At 34.7% G+C, this 24,310-nt stretch overlaps 1 protein-coding gene across 1 annotated transcript in view; it reads right to left on the minus strand.

Moving 5' to 3' along the window:
- LOC122809172 (FXYD domain-containing ion transport regulator 3-like) overlaps positions 1-24,310 on the minus strand; it is a 227,919-nt gene that overhangs the window by 54,650 nt on the left and 148,959 nt on the right. Inside the window, exon 6 of the mRNA XM_044080463.1 lies at positions 14,149-14,185. Within this exon, the coding sequence (XP_043936398.1) occupies positions 14,149-14,185 (37 nt within the window). The remainder of the gene's footprint in view (positions 1-14,148; positions 14,186-24,310) is intronic.

Here is a 24,310-nt window from a genome sequence, read left to right on the forward strand (position 1 = left end):
TTAATAATCACTGCTGCAGTAAGCACTCCCGCTCTCCATCCCCCTTGGTTTTTGGTGTGTTTTTTATGCCAGGGTGTGGACATTTATGTTTTGGTTTTCTAGCATCGTCCTTGCAGGATTCAGTCTCCCACTTTCTGCTGACCGAAAAGCTCTGAATGGCTTTGCACCCAAAATTTTACTTTTATTTAGCTCAGCTCGAGCTGCTTGAGGTTGGGTGTGTGGAACATGCCCTGAAGCTTTGGAAGCCGGCCAGCTGTTATATCCTTGGCAGGGTATAACCACATAGCTAAGGCTACTGCAACAGTGATCATTCAAACATCTACTGTTATAGTAAGTTCAACTTACACAACTGTACTTTGCAACCAACGTTTAATTACCTGGTCTGCAACATATGGTTGAAATGGGTTACAAGAAGAAGCATAGCAGAGCAATGCCCTTTACACACATATATCTTATAGGCATATGTCAGAGAGCAGCCCTTCGCTTTATACTCATCTCAATATTCATAATCTCAGTGCATAAACTAACAAAAAACATTCATCTATAGACATTAACTACTACTGTTTAGAATGCAGAATGGGTTCTTATCTATAGGTAACAGGAAAACATAAGTAAAACTAAAATGATTATGCTTTGCAATCATCCTCAAGAAACCAAGGCTACACTGAGCAAAATGGTCATCGTCTGATCATCAGGCATGACAGGAATTGTTCACAAAAGAAATGCTAAGCATTACTATAAATAGCCTAACCTTTTGTGTGCATGCACATATTACAATAAAGAAAACTACTAAAAACCTTGCGCATCTTATAAAAAATAACATTTAATCTACTTTCTAACTCAAAGTACAAAATAGACAAAGCCTTACTTCTGTTTAAATTTCTATATGGAATTCTAGCCACTGGTAAGCCAAAAAAAAAAGATATTTTCATCAATATCAAAAACAGGATAGCCAAATTTGCAACTTGCCAAGCATCGAGAACATATCATAGCAATATATTATAAAGATTAGGCCCGACATTTATAGTAGTTACATCCAACTTACCTTTCCTCTCTAAGTCTATGCATAAATATCTGTGCAGATTAATCTAACAAGTTGACATGGTGTACTGCTAATAGAGAGCTCAGCATCATAAATCAATGCTTATTGAACAAAAGAAAAGTTCCATTAAATATGTGACATAACACCAAGCAGCTTTCTCCTATCTACCTGAAATTTTCATACAGTCTATGAAAGACCATTAAGCTCCACAACAACAATAGCAAATTCTGCAAACCCCAACTTGCATTCTTTCTTTGTTGTGTCTTCTGTGGTATATTATAAAACAGGTGATGATTTTCTCCGTACATTTTCAAAACTGGAATACTTATCTAGTGCTTTTCTATTTGTCAATCATACTGAGCAGTGTTTAATTCAACTTCTTACTACCTCTTGATAAGAGCATACTAACTGTCATTTTCCACAGGTATACACTCCCTAATTTTTTGGCAATTTCCAGCTATTACCACAGTATGGAGCGTCACCTTTATGCTTTACCCCTAATCCCAACCTACACAAACATTGTTCAACACCACCAATACCATTGTACAGATGTCTGTTCAGCATTTAGCAGTTAGGGCTGGTCAAGTTGCTTTTCCTAGTGTTTGGTGTTCTGTGATCAGTATTTCATGCTCTGGGGAAGTCATTGGTCTAGTGTCTCTCTCACACACACACACACACACACACACACACACACACAAACACACACACACACACGCACACACACACACACACACACCTGACATGATAAATAAATGCAATATGTCAGGAGTAGCAGAGGTTAGCTTTGTCATCTCAGCGCAAGTGGTTCTCTGGTTCGATTCTTGGCTTGGGTGCCTTCTGTGTGGAGTTTGTCTGTCCTCCCTGTGTTCGCATGGGTTTCCTCCAGGTGCTCCAGTTTCCTCCTGCATTCCAAAGGCATGCATCTGGAGCATTTCTCCTCAGGCCTCCACAGAAAATGGCCTCTATCTCAGTCGGACTTTTCCAGTAAGCAAATGTTAAATAAATAAAATGTGCCATCTGTCTGATGTCAAACACACATACTCACAAATATATATATATATATATATATATATATATATATATATATATATACATATACACATGTTTATGTGTGTGTGTGTGTGTGTGTGTGTGTGTGTGTGTGTGTGTATATGTATGTATATATATATATATATATATATATATATATATATATATATATATATATATGTGTGTGTGTATATGGATACCTATCAAATTATAGAAGCTTCATATGACTGAAACTCATTTGAGTGAGACCATATACCTTTTCCCCACTGTAGTGTGATCCTGGAGTTAGTATATACAGTTGGGGGGTGTGGGGGGCATAGCCCCCCACCTATGCTGGTTTTATATTGTCCACTTTACAATTCAGTATGTTGAAATTTATCATTGTAAGATTTCAGTATTAGGAGTTTCAGTCAGGTGATTTTTCTATATTGAAATTTCAGTCAAATGAAATTTCTATCATCTGATAGGGATCCATATATATATATATATATATATATATATATATATATATATATATATATATATATATATATATATATATGGATCTAGGACGTTTCCTCACTCGAGCAAATGTCCGAATCCAAAATAACTGAACACACTTTAACGAAAGCGCTTTTATCGAAAAAGCGTTTTTGTTAAAACGTGTTACAAAATAAATAAATAAATAAATAAAACACTACATTTGCATTTTAGCAGGGGGGCTGTGCCCACCATACCACCCCCTACTTTAATATTCTCCCTCCGAGACTGCACTTCAGTGGGGAGAAGGGACATTTCCCTTACCCGCACCATAGTACAGCCTTGGCAACAGGCATACATACGTGAAAGTGCTTCTTCGGTGAAAAGCACTTTCGCGTAAGTATGCCTGGCTGTTTGGATTTCGGATGTAACTTGAGCAAATGTCCTAGATCCATATATATATATATATATATATATATATATATGTATAATATATATATATATATATATATATATATATATATATATATATATATATATATATATATATATATATATATATATATATATATATATATATATATATATATATATATATATATACACACACACACACACACACACACACACACGTCTGCATTCAACTGCAGAGTTATATGAGGTGTGTGGATCAATTTTATAAATATTCATATATTCATTTGTGTTGGAATTAGTATTTTTTTATTATGAAACAAAGTCTGCAGATGCAAGGCAACTAGTAGAGCACACTATTGTCTGCTTTATTCTTTCCAGTATATTTAATTCAGAGTTCTTAGCTGTCTTTTTCAGCAATAAAAGTACTGGGTTGTGACAAAATGCAATTGCAGAGTGGTAGTGCACAGGGTTGGATGGTTTGGTGATAGAAAATTAGCCCAATGAACTTTTCGGTTTCTTAATATAACTCACCTGACATGATAAATAAATGCAATATGTCAATAATGTACCATTATAAAGTGAAGTAATACCTGCTGGTATAAAGCTAAATATGCAGAAATACATGTGTAATGCGTGACTGAACAGTATTAAAGAATACTTTTGAGTGTTGGACTCATACATTCAATAACCCAGACAACAGCAATGAGATGATCATGTTACAGGTATAACTCGGACGTTGCCTGCAAACAGTACCACTGACAACTATACACTATGACAACTATGCACTATGACAGCTATACACGATGACAACTATACACTATGACAACTATACACTATGACGCTCACCCTTCTGAAAGCAGACCATTAGCATGTTCACTTTGTCTCTGTTAGCTATTCTGAAAAACAACAGCAATAACTGCCAGGATTTTCTGATTTGTGCAGCCTACATCTTTTGTTTAGGCTTTCATGACACTAAGGTATTGCAAGAGATGGCATACATCAGGTATCTGCATTTAATGAATGGAGTAAAAGTCATTATTTCAGAGCTAGCAATTCTCAGAAACCCTTCAATGTTGTATGATATGTTAAGGGAAACATCAGATGAGTACATTTTTTTTTGCAATGGCACAGGGATTTAGTGCTGCAAATGATGAATTATTTTTTTCATCAGGCTCACTCTGTACATTTTCTAAAGTGAGATTGTACTTAATTATTGCTATATTCAGATAAAATAATGGAATCCAACTTCATGGCCTTCATCTTTGCTACAATTAGAATAAGGTCAGTGTTGTATAACCATTTTTCTCTGGGTAAAATTGGTTTCAGGATGGGCAATGACTGTACTTCTGTCGCTGATTAAAAAAATAATAATGGAGTCATCAATGTATGGAATAGGCTGGACTTGGCTAGCATTTAGTGCTGTATCATATACAAGAATACTGCAGAACATGGCACCAAGGACTGAACCTTGTGAAACACTAACAGAAACCAGGAGTAGCGCTGACCCATCTTATGCAAAAGACAATATCCTGCAAGTAGGAAGATAAACACAAAACTGCAAGACTGATCAGTATATACTTGATAAGTCCCTATGGAAGGATCAAGTGGTTAATATTACACAACAACATGGATATGAACTATCTTTCTGTAGTTGATATGAATTAAGTTTTTGTTGTACTTGCTCTATGGAATAGAGAATCAAAGTCCTTACTGCAGCCTGATGACCTAGATTTATTTAGCAAGCTGCACATAGACATAGGTGGGATGATTTTCTATGTTTGTTTTTCTGTTTTGGTCTTCAAAGGTCTATTGAGAGGACTGCCAGTATGGAGAACTGTCCACGGTGCCAGATGACCTAGCCATAGAGGTGGTTAGTAGGGTAGTACCTGTTTTGTGAACAGGGAAACACCTGACAGGAGGGAAGCTCAGATGGTCTGATAAGCATTGCTGAAGTCAGACATGGATATATTTTCTAAGACCTTAGAAAGTGGTGAAGATATTGTCAGGCAGAAATTGCTGAAGGCACAGACATCACATAATTTGTGGAGTGGGACAACTATGGGAGCTTTTACAAAAAAATAGGAAAGACAACTCTCTCACATCCAGAAATTAATGAGGATCAAAACGAGAAATCTGTCTGATTTGCCAATAATTTCACATATGGATGGGAAAATATCCACAGGAGCAGAAAAGGGTCTGATTTTCTGAAGAATTTCTGAACATGGTATTGAGATATCAAGACCAATTAACAAGAAGAGGTAGGAGATTGATTGTTGCTGAGGGAAATATTTACACAGTCCTAAAGGACAAACAATGCAGTATTAATGAAGAAATAACAAAAATGAATCACAGGATCAGGTGGTGATTGAGGGGAAATATTTCTTCTAGGACTAATCAGACCAGGCAAACTGTTCCAAAACATTTTCAGATTGTTGTAGTATAGGGTTTATAGTAAACAGAAGTATGTAAAGTAAGGATATGGATTTATTTCAGCATTTTCTAAACCTCTGGAAATTAATTTATTTATTCATTAATTTAGCTGACTGTGTTGACAGGCTGGACCACAAACCATTTTCAGCCATGAACCCAACAAGTTAGGCATTCACAATTTTCAGTAGATATTTAGATTCATTATTTGCATGACTGTAAGACTATGACAGAAATTCCTACTGATATATGCCAGTCATGTTGCCTCCAGAGCTTATATTAACAAGCCTAGCTAGTTTCCTGAGTTCTGTATAACATTTGTCATTGTTTTATATTTGCTCTATCTCCCCTGGGCTCTCATGCGTACATCTGTCTCCTTCAAACCTATTATAACCTCCACTATTTCCAAGGCCCGTGTACTACTCAAAAGTATTTATTATGTTATGTTTGTGTCAAACCTAATTGCTTCCATATGCAATCCATGACCCTCCATTCCCTAATTGTTCCTCCTCAGCTCTATTTGTTATCCAAAGATGAATCACTGTCATACCTCTCAGCCTGGGAACATCAACAATTTGAAAAGTAGGTACAACTGGCCAAAAATCGGAATGCCGATTAACATAACATTTGTATGCATAGTCATATAACCCCTCACATTCAGTGGAATTCTGGGATACCAGCATTAAGATTGAAGTCTTTAAATAATAATAAATAATGGCAAACATTTGAATTTCAAACTTCACATCCCTCAGAAAATACATAATAATGCAAAACCTGTTGTTCTAGCAACTATCTGAGTTTACAGGAGCAATATTTATGTCCCTATTTTTGGGCCTTTGTCCCACCAGTACTTTTGGCTTTGACCAAATTTCTTGCAGTGAGAAATTGAGAGTTAGTAGGACATCTGCAAGATGCATAACTTGCATCACTCTTTGATGTGTGCAAGGGGTGTAGCTGGAATAGGGCATATGCAAAAAAACAAAACAAAAAAAAACAATTATTTCTGGCAGCAGGATAATGCTGCATTGGGAAGCCTCACTCAATCTCCTTTCCACAGCAGAATATCTGGATTAGATATTATAGATTAGCTGGGTTTAGATGACCAGAGACTGAGGAGGGTAGCCAGAAGTAAATGTTAATCATCTGTGGGGAGGGAGTTAAAAAAATAATCCATGCGTACTCAGTCAGAAAAATCTGTACAAGAAAATCTGAACTGTTGGAGCAGTTCTTGGCTAAACAGTGTTAATATACAGAATATTATGTCATATTTAAAGCATATCAGTTATTTGCATCAAAACTGTTGATCCTCACAGCCTAAATAAATTATGTTTGGAACATTTCCTTCTAATAATTTCTTCTAAATGAAAAACATAAAGGAGATACAAATATCACAAATGAAGAACATAAAGGAGATACAAATGTCACAAATGACTCGACTGACTTTCTACTAATTTCCTCATTTCTTTTATTCTAGTACATCCAAATAGAACCCACTCAATAACTCATGCTATTTCTTTAGACTGGCAGGCTAGGATCCATTTGATCTGCAAAAGCTATTGAGTATGATCTGTACAGAGACTACAACAAGTTGTATAGCATCCCACATAAAATTCAGTATCAAGAATTCCTTGAAATACATTAAAGATCTTTAACAGTTTAAAAAAAGTCTACAAAACAAAATCAGAGTCACAATATTTTTTCTTGAGGATTCGTTTGCATGGTATGCATACTCAATTGTAATGAAGTTATGAGAAAGAAAAGCTGCACTTCTAAAAGTTTGTTTACATTTATTGTATCTAAAATATCAAATTCTACCAACCAAAGTACCACCACTTCTTTAAGTGCAAAATACCTTTAAATAACTCATGTCAACATGTCTCTCATGTCCACAGGAAATGAAAAAGTAGAGCAAGAAAGACAGCAACCTCCTTTCAAATTCCCTGCTTTAAACCAATTCCATATTGAGTCTAGCCAAGAGCTCACTACATAAAACAAGTCAATATGGTGAATGCCGGTCATTTGCACGTCCCAACAACCATAGTGCTTACACAGCTTACACAGCTGAGAAACATTGTATGTAGGCTAGCTTTCACGCTTGATTTCCTTAAAATGCATTAAAGATCTTTAAAGGTTTTTAAAAAATCTACAAAACAACAAAGTCAGAGTCACAAAGATATTTCTTTTTCTTGAGGATTCTTTTTCATGGTACTCATACTCGATCGTAATGACATTATCAGAAAGAAAAGCTGCACTTCCAAAAGTTAGTTTACATTTATTGTATCTAAATTATCAAACTCTACCAGCCAAAGTACCACCGCTTCTTTCACTGCAAAATATGTTTAAATAACTCACATCAATATGTCTTTCATATCCACAGGAAATGAAAAAGTAGCACTAGAAAGACAGCAAATTCCTTTCAAATTCCTCACTTTAAAGCAGTTAAATATTACATCCAGATGTCGTGAGATGCATTCAAATGACTCCTTTAGTGAAAAGTTTCCTAATATCAAGCTCAAGATAAAAAGAGCTTAGTCATATAAGGAAAACACTAAACACTCACTAGGATTCCCCTGCAAAATCCTGGACTGTTGTTGATGTCACCACCTCTTCTTTTATAAAAGTTTCTTGAGCCTGTGAAATGACCTGAATATGACTGTTAAAAATGATATAATCCATTCATCCATCCTCAACCCCCTTTCCCTTTTTACACATGGAGTCACAGTGTCACTATATGCTACAATTTGGAGAAATAATTTTTATGATTAATTTTGTCTATCTAAACAAATTCTATAATAATGTGCAAAAGAAAAATCAAGTTTTTGTGATTTTTCTAATTCATTATCCTGTCAGAAGTTTTTGACAGATCTAGACATGAGCTATTGTAAAGTTTCTTCTCGGGAGAGTTTAATGAAGAATGAATTACAATCTACTCTTACAAGTATCCAGGATCTTTCCATTAAAATGGATAAGCTTGAGAGCAAAATTGGTAATATAAAAGAAGACTGCAAGAAACAACTGGATTTATTAAATTAAATTGTTAGGAAACAATCAGTTCAGACTGTAACTATAGAAGAAGCAGTAAATTACTTGGATGTAAGGCTGGCTGAAAATGAAAACCATGTTGAATTTATCCTAAAACAAAATACTTTGCTTTTGGAAAAGGTAGAAGATCTGAGAAGTAGATCTAGATGAAATAATATAATTTATGGAATACCAGAGAAAGAAGGAGACAGCATGACACAATTCCTAAATAAATAGTTACCAAAAACTTTAATTTACCGGAATCACTTTCCTTTGCATACAGAGAGCTCATAGGTCTCTTTCAAATTCTTTTTTTTCAATAATCTACCCAATCCCAGATTTACAATTGTTAAAATCATTTCAAGTTAGGATAAAGATCTGGCATTAAAAGATCCTGATGAAATTCTTCAATAAAAATGAAGGGAAACAACATCATGTTTGGCAATGACTATTCTTCATCGGTGATTTCTGAAAGAAAAACATGCATCCCTTTACTTAAGAGTTTTAAGAAGTTAAGCTTCAAATCTCAACTTATTTTTCCAGCTAGAATTAAGATTTTTTTTTTCTTCCTGAAGGACAAAAACCCTATAACACATTTGAAAAAGCTTTGGAATTTAGTCAGAAGAATACATTTCTGGACAAATCTGAAGAAATGGATTGGTCCTTATCTAGATTAAAGAGAAATGGATGGAAAACTAAAGAAAAAAAGAAAAAAAACTTAAGGAAAGGTTTCTATTATGTTTTTAGTTGTTCTGAAGTATTGCTTTAATTTCTTCTGGGGAGTAACACAAACCACAAGATAAAATTGTTTCATTTTTCTGCATGTATCATTTAACAATAATAATAACTATTTATTTCCTTGCATCTTATATTTTTATATTGAATTTTATTAAGCTTTTCAATAGTAGTGATTAGAGTGCTATGAAACAACTTGCTGCAGCTTCAGCGATACTCTTTTATTATGTTTTCTCTTTCTTTCAATGTAATATGTCATGTTAATATAACCTGTCTTCACATTATTTAAATAATTTAAGTAGATATATTTATCATAAACATCAGGATGGTTACTATTTTAATAAGATGTTTTACAATGGTAGTTCTGCCTTTTGTTTTTCTATAGAAAACTTTGAATTATAATTGTCATTATGAATGGTATTGAATTCTCAAATGTGTGCATTGTTTTGTAGGAAACTTGCAAATGCTACTGTCTTATTTAATATTTTATTGATATAGTTGCCAGAGAATTCCTCCTCCTTATATAACTAAAATTAAAACATTTCATAAATCCTGAATTAAATCTATTTATGGGGATTAGTAATAATGGTGAAGTTACTGATGTTATTTTGTGAGATATGGTAAAAGCTTATTTATATGGCAGAAATAAAAGCTGGTATATTTATATAAAAGAAAGTAGTGGGATAAAGGGTTAACTGTTTTACAATTAAATATTGATAAATTAAAATTAAATTTAAAATCTAATGACAAGACTGCAAATTCTGAATTGAAAGTCTTAAATTAGAAATATTTAGAAATACTGCATCATAAAATTTCAACAAATTTTGAAAAAATAAAATTCTGATTGCATTCTATTAACCCCCAAAATTTGCATAGATTAATTATTAGATCAAAATGATTAAATAATAAAAATGCCATTAAAGAGAGTACATATAAATTTGAGAACAACATTAAGAAAGAAATTGATTTAAAATATATATTAGAAAGTTTTAAATAGCATTATGAATTAATAATAGTAAGTCAACTTTAGATAATATTAATTTAATTGACAGCTTCCTGAAGGATAATATAAAACATAAGTTAACTAAAGATCAGAATTTTAGACTAGATAAACCATTTTCTTTTAAGGAACTAAAAGAACAAATTAAAAATCTTAAAACTGATAAAGCCCGAGGGCTGGATGGTATAGTTCCTGAGTTATATAATATAATTCCTGATATATTAAACATTTTGCTAAAAACCTTTGAGGAAGTTAGAAGTACTTCAAATATTCTTCCCTCTTGGAGATTGTCATTGATTTCATTTATTTTAAAACAAGATAAAGATCCAAAATTATGTTCCTCTTATCTTCCCATTTCTCTTTTAAACATTGACTTTAACATTTTATGTCTATACAGGCAAAAATATTAAATCATATACTGCCAAGTCAAATTGAAGATGATCAAATTGTTTTTGTTTTAAATAGAAGAGCACACGATTATAAGACTCTTTTCATTAATAGATATTACTAACAAGAATAAGAAAGAACTTTTAATTATAAGTCTAGACTTGGAAAGAACTGTTGATTCTGTTAATTTGTTTTGTTTATTTAAAATGCTGAAATAATATAATTTCTGTTTAGAATTTATACACTTAATAACAAAATTGTATAATAGCTCATGATCTTTTGCTAAAATAGGCTCCTTTTCATTTAGCTTATTCAAATTATTAAAAGGCACAAAACAAGGATGGTTTGCTTCTTTTGTTCTTTGCTTTGACAATAGAACCTTTTGCTAATTGTATTAGGTCAAATGCAACCATCAAGGGTTTTTCCATAGATGGGTGTTATACTTCCAAAATTCATCTGATGACAACTTGCTAACTGTTTTGATAGGATTTCATGCTGAAGATTTAATCATAACAAAAAAAGGAATTTTTTTTTTTTAATTACAAGGAATTTATTTGGGAAGATATGCAAATTAAATATCTGAGAATTACTGTTACATCTAGTTGGAAAGATTTGGTTTTGGTAAATTATAAAATGTTATTTGATATACTACTAAACTTAATAACTGGAATAAATTGTGTTTACAATGGAAGACAGACTTACATTGACTAAAATGATAATCTTACCAAAAGTCGTATTTTATATACAATCATTAATTATACTTTTCTCCAAAAACATTTTAAAATATTTAAACTCTGTTCTAGTTAAATTCTTGTGGTATCCCCACAAACAAAGAATATCTTTTGACAGACATATAAAAAGATAGGAAGAAGGTACTATTGGTTTTCCAGATACTGAATTATGTGCTAAGTCTGCCATTATAAAAATAGTAAGTCATTGGCTAAATATGATCATAGAAGGTTACTAGGCTATTGCCCCTAAGGCCTATATAAGCCTAGCCATGTTATACCCTTGTTACCTTATGGACCAAGATATATAGTCTATGTTTGTGTGCAAATCTAGAATCAGCACCATCTGCCTCTAAGAGGGACATAGGTGAAATCCCCAGTATAAATTTATGGCTTCCCATCTAATTGTCAAGGCTGTTCCTGTGTTTAAAATTGGAAACACTTACATGAAATAATCTTAATTTCAAACAATAATTTTGAAATAGATACTAATTTATAATCTGGTTTTAATAGAATATATTGGGCCCTAAATGTAAAGGGAATGATGTGAGAGATTTTCCAGAAGTGAGGCACATATTGTTTGGAGATAGAATAATTGATTAGGACAGGGATACGATAGGTGATGGATGGAGCAGCTATTTTTAGGAATTTGTTGGGTAGTTGGTCAGTAGCAAGGCAGCAAGGTTTTAGTTTGCTTAGAAACTTTTTTATGTAAGGAGTTTGAACAGGTTCAAAGGAGAAAGAGTTTGTGGTACTAGTGGTAGGGGGGGGACTGTGAGTGATAAATTTTGGTAGTTATCTAGGATGGAGGTGACAGAGTTATTAAAGTGAGAGTTGAACTGTGACTACTAATAATACATCTTTTTATCTAAAATGTATAAGATTTTAAGAACTGAATTTATAGTTTCTGATTTGTCATATTGGAATTATTCAACAAAAGTTAATGAAGTTTTTTTCAGATAAAAATAAAAATATCTTTAAAATCTTTATACATGGAAGTACTTGCATAGTATCTTTTTAACTCCTCACAATGTTGTTTTAATTTATAACACAGAGAAAATAAATTATTGGAGATGTGATGAAATTCTGGATGCAAATTGGTTTCATATAGTTATAAAATGTAGCATGGTTATTCCCTTTTGGTTAGAGTTTAGAAACTTTGTAAATACATTGTGGTCAGACAATTGCATTGTTACAAACTTCTTGATTTTATTTAATGCCCCAATCCCAGATTCTATAGCAGCAACAGAAGTGGCTCTACTTTGATCCATACCGGTTATAGAGAGGATAATTGTCACAAAGAATTTGAAAAGTAAAAATAATCTCTCCTTTACTGAATTTGTTTAGCTAAGACTGTATGTTTTAAAGAATTGCAAACTGTTTATATGAGAACATCAAATGCCACATCAGTATTTATCATGGCTAAAGCTTTGCGATTTATTAGAAAAGTATTAATGGTTTTGTTTAATATAAACTCTTGTTATGGACCACACATATAGTTATTCAATTGTCATGGTTTGTTAAATGTTACATTTTGTTTTCAATTTTTTAAAATTTAATAAGATTAAAAAAAAAATACAAGCATGGCAAAAGTGTAGAAAGTTCTGTTCTTTGTAGAAAATACTTTTATGGAATTCAAAACGTATGCCTAAGATGGAAAGTCATAAACATAGAGTCAGGAGATCTTAGCAGAATTGACGCTGTAGTGTTAATTCTTAACTGATCAGTGGTTGTTCTAAGATTATTACAATAATGTTTTCTTTAATCAGAAAAGGTATAAAGAATGTATGATTTTGCTGTTTGGAGAGACAGAACCTGATTTCCTAGTCTCCCACATACATGACTTTCCTTATATTAAAGGATATTCTAATTCTTTACTGAACTGCATCATTTGAAAGTTATTTGGTACCTTAACAGTTCCCATGTAACTTGGGCATCTATTTGGAGGGGTATGTTTTGGATGTTGCTAAAGGTTTAGTAGGGGCTATGTTAGGGAATATTTACACTCTGTTTCTGTCTATCAGAGACATGGGGATCAGACCAGGGGTGAATGTTCAAATTCAAGATAAACAGTGGCAGTGCAATGAGTCCTAGTTCATTATATAAATTAACTATGACAGATGTGTGTTTTATCAAAAACCTGTGGTTTAATTAGAGGTGAAGCAAGTGGGATAGCTCACCAATAGAAACAGAAGAGCAAGTAGGGGAATATTAGGAAAGTATAGGGAGGTCCAGTGTTAGAAGAAAAAAATAAATATAGTAGAGGGTGAGTTACAGGTTAAAGAACTTCATACATATTTACAAAGTGTTGCATTGCTTGTTAGTAAGACTTATAGAGATGCCATTGTAAAGGGTAATAATTAGATGCAGTTTGTGATTTTTCTTAGTTATACTGAGACATGACCTGGCTTTTCACAGTTGCATTTAATTTACAAAAAGTCTTTTGAGTTGGCATCTAAAGTTAGAGTATTCATACTCATGATCATACTGCTGACCGTCACTATCCTGAGTAATCTCTTTAGTAGCACACGAGAATACAAAAGACATATCCTTTTTGACAGCACATTGTCAGGTTAATACAAATGTATTGGAATTTATGGAAGTATTTCATATTTGAAAAATATCAACAAAAAAATGTGAGAAAGAGAGAGAGAGAGAGAGGAAGCATTGAGAAAAAGAAAATAGCCTTCCTGCTTGGAGCATTATACTCTGATCTCATTAGCTATAATAACGCATCTAAACAAACAGGCACACACACATGCATGCATGCACGCTTGTGTGCACAGCCATGCACAATAATCATACTTGGATGGTTTTACATCTGTTTGTATATTAGACTAAACATGCTTCCAGTACAAATATCATTATAAATAGCAGAGAACTGTATAGATATTACATGTGCTTACCTTCTTTGCTTATTCTGCTTGCATTTGCATTTACCACCTTAAGAAAAAAAAAAGTAAATATTGTATCAAAGTGCAACCCAAGTTGCTATTAGTGCATTTAAACTTCAAGTGATAAATACTCAGAAGCTAGACATAGTTATGTATATAAATTATGTATATAAATTAATCAGCAGACAAGTGGACAGGCAAGTGGTTAGAAAATTACACAGATAGGTATAAAGGCTGAAATAAAGATAGAAGGTAGGTCTTTGATGTCTAACTAGAAGGAAGTTAGTATGAAGGACTTGGTGGCATCCATCTGTAGGACTAGAAATACATAGCTAATTTATAAAAACAAGAATATGAGTGTACTATAAAATTTATAGTGTTTAATATAATATACTGCTAAGTTATTGCAGGCTAGCCAATCTACTTACAATTGCAAAGCTCAAGATAGCATTTAGGCAGTGAGAACCTCAAACTTGCTAGAATAACAGGTTTTATATTGGCGTGCATTTTCTGAAGAATATGTAGTGTGAAACAGGAACAGATTTTTAAGTCTTGGTCTTATATACTCAGAAACTTGCTGCAATAAAGTCCAGGGATTACATTAATGTATGCCTATTGTCTAGCACTAACGTATTTGTGATGTAGACAGGAAATCTGCATCTGTCAGTCACTCTGTCATAGCATGTAATTTGAGCTAGGAATGCCCACACCTGCACAGTCTAGCCCTGGGTGGTACTGTAAGTAAATTATGCCAGAGTATGAACCCTTAGTCTAATCCCATTAGAAACAAATACTCACTTTGTGACCCACTGGGATGTTATTCAACTGCTAAATTTTGTAACCATAACTTACTGAGCTGGGAAGGTGAAATTATATTACTATGTTGTGAAAATGTATTCAAATAAAGGATTCTGCGACTATTTGTTTATATTAGCTGGAAGTCAACACAGAGGACTAAGACCTCTTAACAGGCTGTTTCCAGTAAACAGAGGGTACAGATTTTCCCAAGTGCTTGACTCTGAGCAAGTCACTTAAACATACAGTGTTCCCAGGTTGCCCATGAAAATCAGCAACCTTGCCCAGTAGGCTTACTGCTTATCAAATGTATAAAACAGTTAAACCATAATATCTGCATTGCTGAGTATGCTATGATAGATGTGTATAGCTAGCTTCCTTGATGAACCTTATCAAAAATAATGTATTAACAGGCTGATTAAATATAAAACCACTACTTTTTATAAAATAGAAGTCTTGCTTCAAGTTCTAGACCCAGTAATTGGTTTAGCAGTGTACATTTCATCATTAAGGAGCTTATTGGATTTAAGGAAAAGCCACTTACCCTGGTGACCTGTGTTTGTAGATTATTAGTAGCTGATATGTCTTGCAGAATCTTTCCTATTCAGTAATATATAAATGCTGCAAACCTTTGTCATTGAATTTTCAGTCCTTTTCTTTTGGTACTTTCCCTCTGCCTCTTCTGTTGACTGTGCCTTCCTTACTCCTGTCTTTCCTTCTTAAAGTCATATTTATTTGAAAAATGTTTAATATGGCTAATTAGTTCAAAAGACTTGCCATTTTCAGTAGATATACTGTTTGCCTAATTCCATTTATGAGTGCATTCTATGTTATATACCGTCTTATTACAGTACGTATTTCAGGAGGTAGATTATCTGTGTTTTTTTGGGGGGTTTTTTTGTACTATGTCATTATTCAATGTAAGGAATACTAGGTGAGAAATATAGATAGTAGGTATTAAACCATGTTGTTATTATTGGCTGGTAAGTTGTGTATCTGCTACACACTTCTTCTTATAAATTTACCTGCATTTTGGTTATATGTTGTTCAGTATTTTGGCACTGTATCATTTGTAAAAGTAATACATAATCATCCATGTTGTGTACATCATTTTATTGGTACTAGTTTTCAAAAGTTTAGATTTCTAATGTACAATAGAAATGGAGACATTGTTTGCAATGTAACCGATGAATCCATGTTTCATGGTGATAAATTACTTTATTTATTATCAGACGACTGTCCTTAGGCTTTGTCATTGAGGTCTGTGATGGGAATCTTTGCTTGTTTTGATTTCAGTGTGGCAAAAGAACTTACTAGCTAGCTCCAGGGCTTTAGGTTGACTGAGATGATCCAGGTTCACTAAGCAGCCAGTGAGCTAACTGAGCTGATACTCAGAGACATAAATGAATGACAAGGCTAATCAAGCTCACCTCTTTTAGGGAGCAGAGAAGAAAGACATGCTGCAAAAAGTCATTTGCTACCTGCTTCTGCTGGAGACCAGGATAAAGGAGCCAGAAAAGCAAGTGCAAACACGGCAAGTGAGAGTAGACTATTAAAATGCTCATCACTGCCAAGGTAGGGTACTTACCTATCAACATCCCATAGCACTTCCAAAGCCAGCAAATCAGAAGTCATGTCAGCTCAAATTGTTAGACACCTGTGCACTATGATGACCCCCTGCATGTTCACTCCTACCGGCAGTTGTGGAGTATTCAAGGCCAACATAGTCAAGTGGGTATTTCCATCTGGACAGATGAGGCCTACTTGGCAACTGTATTTTCAGCAGTATGCCCTAAACTGTGATGGCTCAGGGAAGACAAAATAGTGGAAGATACACTGGGGTCTGAAGAAAGTAGTGACTGATCCAAAGTTAAAAATTTACAAAAGAAAAAAGTAATTTCCAAATGCAACATCACGATTACCTTAAGAATCTGCTATTCAGATACTTGCATGTTCAAGGATCAGAGCAATTTCACACCTTCATTTGGGTTTTAAAAGCTTTATTTATCCTTTGATGACTGGATTACATCCACTAGGTCAGTGGCGTGTTATCAGGATAGCCCCAAGGTGGTATTTATACTAACAAATCTGGCCAGGGCATCAAAGAACTTTTACTCTTTTCAGTAGGTTCTGTGCGATTTTTTTACATCTACCTTTCCTACCACCAACTGAAGCAGACAGAACCTCAGTTCAACTACTCATCTGAAGGACAACAGACTCAGGAATGCTTAACAGAGCTGAGGTATGCTTAATAAAAACTTGTTAAGCATCTTTCTGATGTCAGAATGGTGCTTAGCAATCTTGTCTTTTCCCCACTTCAGCAGATCGATGCTAAAATCACTGACTGTAAAAAGGTACAAAAAAAATGAAGAAGATTAACATCCTAATGCTCATGTTCTGAGTCACAACCTTGGACCATGAAAAGAAATACATTTCAGTAAATATATAAATATATATATATCTATATATATATATATATATATATATATATATATATATATATATATATATATATATATATATATATATATATAGATAGATGGTACTTTTCTGTTATCGGGGCAACACTTTAAACGGGGTTTCTGAGCTCCGAATTCAGTATCTTGTCATGTGTTTTTGGTCTCGCATAAAATTTAGAGTTGACATTTCCTTTTTTAAATGTTATCCAGTAAAATATTTTATACACACCTGGTTAGATGAACAGCAAAAAGGCATGACAAGACACAGGATTCGGAGCTCAGCAACCACGTATAAGGTGTTGCTCCGATAACAGCAAAGTACAAAAAAAGGATTTTCTCCATAATTTAAACACTATGCAGCCCATTACAACTATGCTTGTATGTACATCCTCCAAAAACACAATTTCCTTACTTACAGTTATCTGGCTTCTGGCAGCTGTGACGAAACAGCTGGTAGCTGTGAAGCGTTTTTTTTTTTTTTTTTTTTTAAGCGGCAACTACTGCTTTAAAAGGGTTTCCCTGACAATGGAAATAACCATTGTTAGGAAGTACAAATAATGTATGGGAGTTAAAATAGTAATAATGTACCTGATATAACTTATATTATCAGCGTCTTACCGAGGTTTTGCTTTCCCAACTTTCGGTTGCATGTTTTTTTTATTTGATTTGTCCAGCTGCTGCATAAGAGGGAAGCACTTTAAACTCAGTCGCTGAGCTATGAATCCAGTGTCTTGTCATGTCTTTTTGATCTTAATCTAACCAGGTGTGAGTAAAATTTAGAAGTGAAATCTCCTTTTTTAAATAATATCCAGTAAAATATTTTACACACACCTGTTTAGATTAAGACATACTCATGAAAATAGCACAAGAGAACAAACAACTGGTAAAACAAAAAAGCGTTGACGAGTTAAGGAACACCTGGCAAAGTCAAAATATTAAAGTCAACGTAAACGGTCTTTATTTAAATAACGTTTTCGCCTCTGCTAGTGCAGAAGCTTCATCAGACATAACAAGAAAGCGCCAAATGAACACAAATTTAAAACCTCAAGCCAAGCAACGTGATGTCATTTCCTTGGCAACACTCAACAAGATAGTTAATTATTTTAAAAAAATATTTAAGAAAAATATATATAAATGACCAAATTACACACAACAATTCACAAAAAATTATTATATAAAAATGTATAGTGAATTGGAAATAGTTAAAGATAAAAAATTAAGTTAAAAACTTTAATTTAAAGCTATCAAAAGCTGCTTAATACTGCTTACACTCCACCAGCAGTGCGATACATTCATAAAATGTAGTATCAAATAGTAAACTGAGATTACTTATTGGAACCTACAATATAAAAACAATGATTCCATATTAAAGGTGAATTAAATATTAATTTAATTACAAAAGCTACTCTTAAGAAGAATTAAATATTGAGTAGCTAATTCACCTCATTCACTACCTAAGGTAACTTCTGTATTTTAAAATTGCAGAAATATTACAAGCCTCATTCAACCCAGGGACAGAGAAGGCATCCAATAGAATTTGCCACTCTAGTTCTCTTGTTTCAAGTAAGAGGGACTGGGGGCCCCCTCTAATACCCACTTTAACAAGATCTATGCCCATAAAGTGAAAACTGTGCCCAGCATGACTTAAAATATGTTTCAAAAGGGCGTTGTCGCCTTTTTTATTTTTTATAGCGTAATTATGTTGGTAAATACGGTCCCATAATCTACGGTCCGTCTTACCAACATAAAATGCTGGGCAACAGTCACAAAAGGCAACGTAAACAACTGATTTCGTGTTGCAACTAATCTTGTGTTTTATAATGTATTTCTTGTCTCTAATGGTGAAAGAACCCCCAACCTTCAAAAGTCTGCACCAGTTACAAGTCCCACAAATAGCTGTACCAGTATATCTAGATAAGGGGTATGAAGATTCCACCATCTGTAAAAGTTCCTTTAAGTTACTTCCCCTCTTAAACACAAAGGAGGGGTGTGTTCCCAATATATTTAATAAGGTAGCACTATTTTGAATAAAGTGCCAGTTCTTCTTGACAATAGAACAAATGTCTCCAACAAATTTATTATGTGTAATAATCAAGCTGGTCTTAAAGTCCCGGCTAGGCAAATGATGGAAAGACAAGGAGTCAACAGGCTTATGTCGATTAGAGTGAGCTTCTAAAGGGGAGGATCCAGGTAATGCCGCAGTAATGACAACAATATCCTGTTCACTATTTTGAAGAAGAGGTTGATAAAACCCATTGTCTCTTTTTAAGGAGACTTCTTCAATTAAGCTGTCTATTAAATCAATCGGATATCCCCTATTGAGAAACATATCTTTCAAGATAGAACACTCATGTTCAAAGGCCACAGCTGTGCTGCACATTCGTACAGCTCTAACCAACTGCCCTTTAACGATCGACCTCTTTTGTTTCCAAGGGTGGTTACTGGAAAAGTGCAAGAAAGCATTACAATAAGTTGGCTTCCTAAAAATACTAGACTGAAACCGGTTGTTGTGAAGATCTTTAACCAATTTGACATCAAGGTAATCAATTTCGCTAAACGAGAAATGGTAGGTGAATTTTAAGAAAGTAGTAGAGTCATTCATGTAATTAATCAAGTCAACGACAACCTCTTCACCCCCCTGGATAAGTAGGAACACATCGTCTAAGAAGTGTGTGTAAAACTTGATGGTATTTTTAAACCTGGGATTGTTTAAGAGAAAGGTATTCTCCCAGTAAGCAACTACCAAATTTGCCACGCTACCCCCACAAGGGGAGCCCATGGCAATACCTATTTTCTGAAGTTAGTGACAATTGTTGAAAATGAAAAAGTTGGAAGACAAAATAATATCCAGAAGGAGTGTAGCAACCGCAATGTCATCCTTAGGGGCCTGTAGGCTTAAAAGCATTAAATCAACCCATTCGACCGCCTCTTGGTGTGGTATAGAGGTATAAAAGTCGACAACGTCGATAGTTAAAAAGTTTAAGGACGGGTCAAATTGGATTTCATTTATAGAATTCAAAAAAGACCAAGAGTCCTTACAAATTTGGGGTATTAAACTAAGGTATTTAGAGATAATACTATCTAATACTCTTGCACAAGGGTGGGTAATAGAACATCTCCCGTCAACTAAGGCACGCATTGGTGGATCAAACAGGTTTTTATGAATTTTAGGGATCCCAAACATAACTGGGACCCTAGGGAAGGAAATGTTAATGAAATTGAAAGTGTCAATGTCAATCCTACCTTCAATAAACAAGTCCCTAAAATACCCTTTAATCCTGTTATATTGCCCTGTCATCTCATTCAAAGATGAGATTTCGTAAGCAGGAGAGTTTAGGACAGTTAACATCCTTTCGGTGTAGTCGTCCTTATCAAGAATGACTAAGCCCCCACCCTTGTCAGGTTTAATAACCCTAATGGGAAGGCTACATCAGTTTTTTAAGGCCATCCTTTGATCAAACGAGATATTACTCTGATTGTCAAACCACTTAACACATTCAAAAAATTGTCTTAGATCTAATTCACAAATATTCTCAAAAATGTGTAAAATAGGATGCAAAGGAGGGTTAAAAATGCTTAACAACTTAAATGAAGATCCTTCACTTGCTGTTTCACCATTAAACAAAACCTTAAGGTTTAGTCTACGGACAAAACATTTGAAGTCAATCAACAACTTAGACAGATGTAATTTCTGATCTGGAACAAAAGAGAGGCCGTACGCCAAAAGTTCAATCAAGTCACTTTCAATGTTGGTATTAGAAAAGTTATAAACTTTAAAGTCTCCCTTAATGTTAGTCAAAATGACTGGTTTTGGAGAGACATGTGAACTGTCACCAAGATGCCCTTTGATGGAGTCTATTTGTTCCTGTTCTTGTTGAATTGTTGCTGATTGTTCTTGCGCCCTAAAAAAGGCTTCTGTTGACCTCTATAGTTAGGGCGATTGACGTGATTATCATGGTTAGCCTTAATTCTGCTACTCCTCCTTGGTTCCTGGGATGAAGGGCATTCACCTCTGTCATCAAAGGGTGGTCACCCGGTCTGGGACAGCTTCAATAGCTGTCACATCTCTATCATTGTCACCTTGATTATGGGTGGCGGCCGAATTGTTGTTTCTGTTGATGTTCTTATGAAGATTAGGGTAGGCAAGACAGCTTATGTAAGCTTGCCTGTCCCTAGAAAGTTTTTTTGTTTTATTAAGTTTAAGTTTAATTAACAGAGCATCTATACTCTGAAAAATACGATTGTAGTCATATTTATATCGTACAAAATTAATGCCAGCCTTAATCTTCTCATCTAACTCACTAGTTTCAGCCAGCAAGGTCCCAATATAGTTGGAATAATGTTTCACCATTAATTCCAACAGTTCCAGTCCTTGTTTATTAAAAAGAGTTGTGAGATCATCGATAAACACAGGGTCTTGAAATAGTCCAGTCGGAACAAAAGAACTCCTCAAACCCTTAGGTACAATTTTTTCCTTTAAACATTGTTTAAAATAAGAGACCTCTAATTGTAATTTCTTTATTTTTAACATTTTGTAGTCCAAAGCTTTAAGCTTCTCAGTAATATTGTCTGTAAAGTTACCTGTAGTGTCAAGTCCTGGAGCCGGCGAACCCGATGGAAAAAGAGAGCCGAAATCAAGAGCCTCAAGGTTCCCAACCCATTCCGAAAATATAGGCACACCAATAAGCCCAGGATTGCTGTTAGAGTTATTGCTAGCACCATTGCAAGCCATGTTCTGCCCCAAAAGTCCAGGCGCAGTATCAGAAAAATGGCCACCATTGTTTCGATCACCAGGTGTTCCTTAACTCGTCAACGCTTTTTTGTTTTACCAGTTGTTTGTTCTCTTGTGCTATTTTCACGAGTATGTCTACTGGCGTTGGGACGAGTCCTAGGACACCGAACTTATTCGGGTCTGAAAATGTTTCTTCCCCGGACGACCCTATGAGCACTGAGGCGCTCTTGCTTTTATTAACACAACGGCTTGATGGCTTAAACTCGCGCCTGGATAAAATTGAATCCAATGAAGCGCTAATGTTACGGAACCTTAACCCAAGCCAACCGGCTTTCAACCACAACGTGTCTGTGAGCGGACATTCTAATGGTATTCAACAGGGTCAACTTCAGCGTCTAAATATAATGGCTGGCAGCCTTAACGTTGTACACCTGCTCCCTGCCGCAAGATGTGGTGTGGCAACAGGCTTGGATGATCGAAACAATGGTGGCCATTTTTCTGATACTGCGCCTGGACTTTTGGGGCAGAACATGGCTTGCAATGGTGCTAGCAATAACTCTAACAGCAATCCTGGGCTTATTGGTGTGCCTATATTTTTGGAATAAATTGGGAACCTTGAGGCTCTTGATTTCGGCTCTCTTTTTCCATCGGGTTCGCCGGCTCCAGGACTTGACACTACAGGTAACTTTACAGACAATATTACTGAGAAGCTTAAAGCTTTGGACTACAAAATGTTAAAAATAAAGAAATTACAATTAGAGGTCTCTTATTTTAAACAATGTTTAAAGGAAAAAATTGTACCTAAGGGTTTGAGGAGTTCTTTTGTTCCGACTGGACTATTTCAAGACCCTGTGTTTATCGATGATCTCACAACTCTTTTTAATAAACAAGGACTGGAACTGTTGGAATTAATGGTGAAACATTATTCCAACTATATTGGGACCTTGCTGGCTGAAACTAGTGAGTTAGATGAGAAGATTAAGGCTGGCATTAATTTTGTACGATATAAATATGACTACAATCGTATTTTTCAGAGTATAGATGCTCTGTTAATTAAACTTAAACTTAATAAAACAAAAAAACTTTCTAGGGATAGGCAAGCTTACATAAGCTGTCTTGCCTACCCTAATCTTCATAAGAACATCAACAGAAACAACAATTCGGCCGCCACCCATAATCAAGGTGACAATGATAGAGATGTGACAGCTATTGAAGCTGTCCCAGACCGGGGTGACCACCCTTTTGATGACAGAGGTGAATGCCCTTCATCCCAGGAACCAAGGAGGAGTAGCAGAATTAAGGCTAACCATGATAATCACGTCAATCGCCCTAACTATAGAGGTCAACAGAAGCCTTTTTTAGGGTGCAAGAACAATCAGCAACAATTCAACAAGAACAGGAACAAATAGACTCCATCAAAGGGCATCTTGGTGACAGTTCACATGTCTCTCCAAAACCAGTCATTTTGACTAACATTAAGGGAGACTTTAAAGTTTATAACTTTTCTAATACCAACATTGAAAGTGACTTGATTGAACTTTTGGCGTACGTCCTCTCTTTTGTTCCAGATCAGAAATTACATCTGTCTAAGTTGTTGATTGACTTCAAATGTTTTGTCCATAGACTAAACCTTAAGGTTTTGTTTAATGGTGAAACAGCAAGTGAAGGATCTTCATTTAAGTTGTTGAGCATTTTCAACCCTCCTTTGCATCCTATTTTACACATTTTTGAGAATATTTGTGAATTAGATCTAAGACAATTTTTTGAATGTGTTAAGTGGTTTGACAATCAGAGTAATATCTCGTTTGATCAAAGGATGGCCTTAAAAAACTTATGTAGCCTTCCCATTAGGGTTATTAAACCTGACAAGGGTGGGGGCTTAGTCATTCTTGATAAGGACGACTACACCGAAAGGATGTTAACTGTCCTAAACTCTCCCGCCTACGAAATCTCATCTTTGAATGAGATGACAGGGCAATATAACAGGATTAAAGGGTATTTTAGGGACTTGTTTATTGAAGGTAGGATTGACATTGACACTTTCAATTTCATTAACATTTCCTTCCCTAGGGTCCCAGTTATGTTTGGGATCCCTAAAATTCATAAAAACCTGTTTGATCCACCAATGCGTGCCTTAGTTGACGGGAGATGTTCTATTACCCACCCTTGTGCAAGAGTATTAGATAGT

The sequence above is a fragment of the Protopterus annectens genome, chromosome 8.part0 (genome assembly GCF_019279795.1).
Source record: "Protopterus annectens isolate FY-2018-M chromosome 8.part0, PAN1.0, whole genome shotgun sequence".
Classification (NCBI taxonomy): Eukaryota; Metazoa; Chordata; order Ceratodontiformes; family Protopteridae; genus Protopterus; species Protopterus annectens.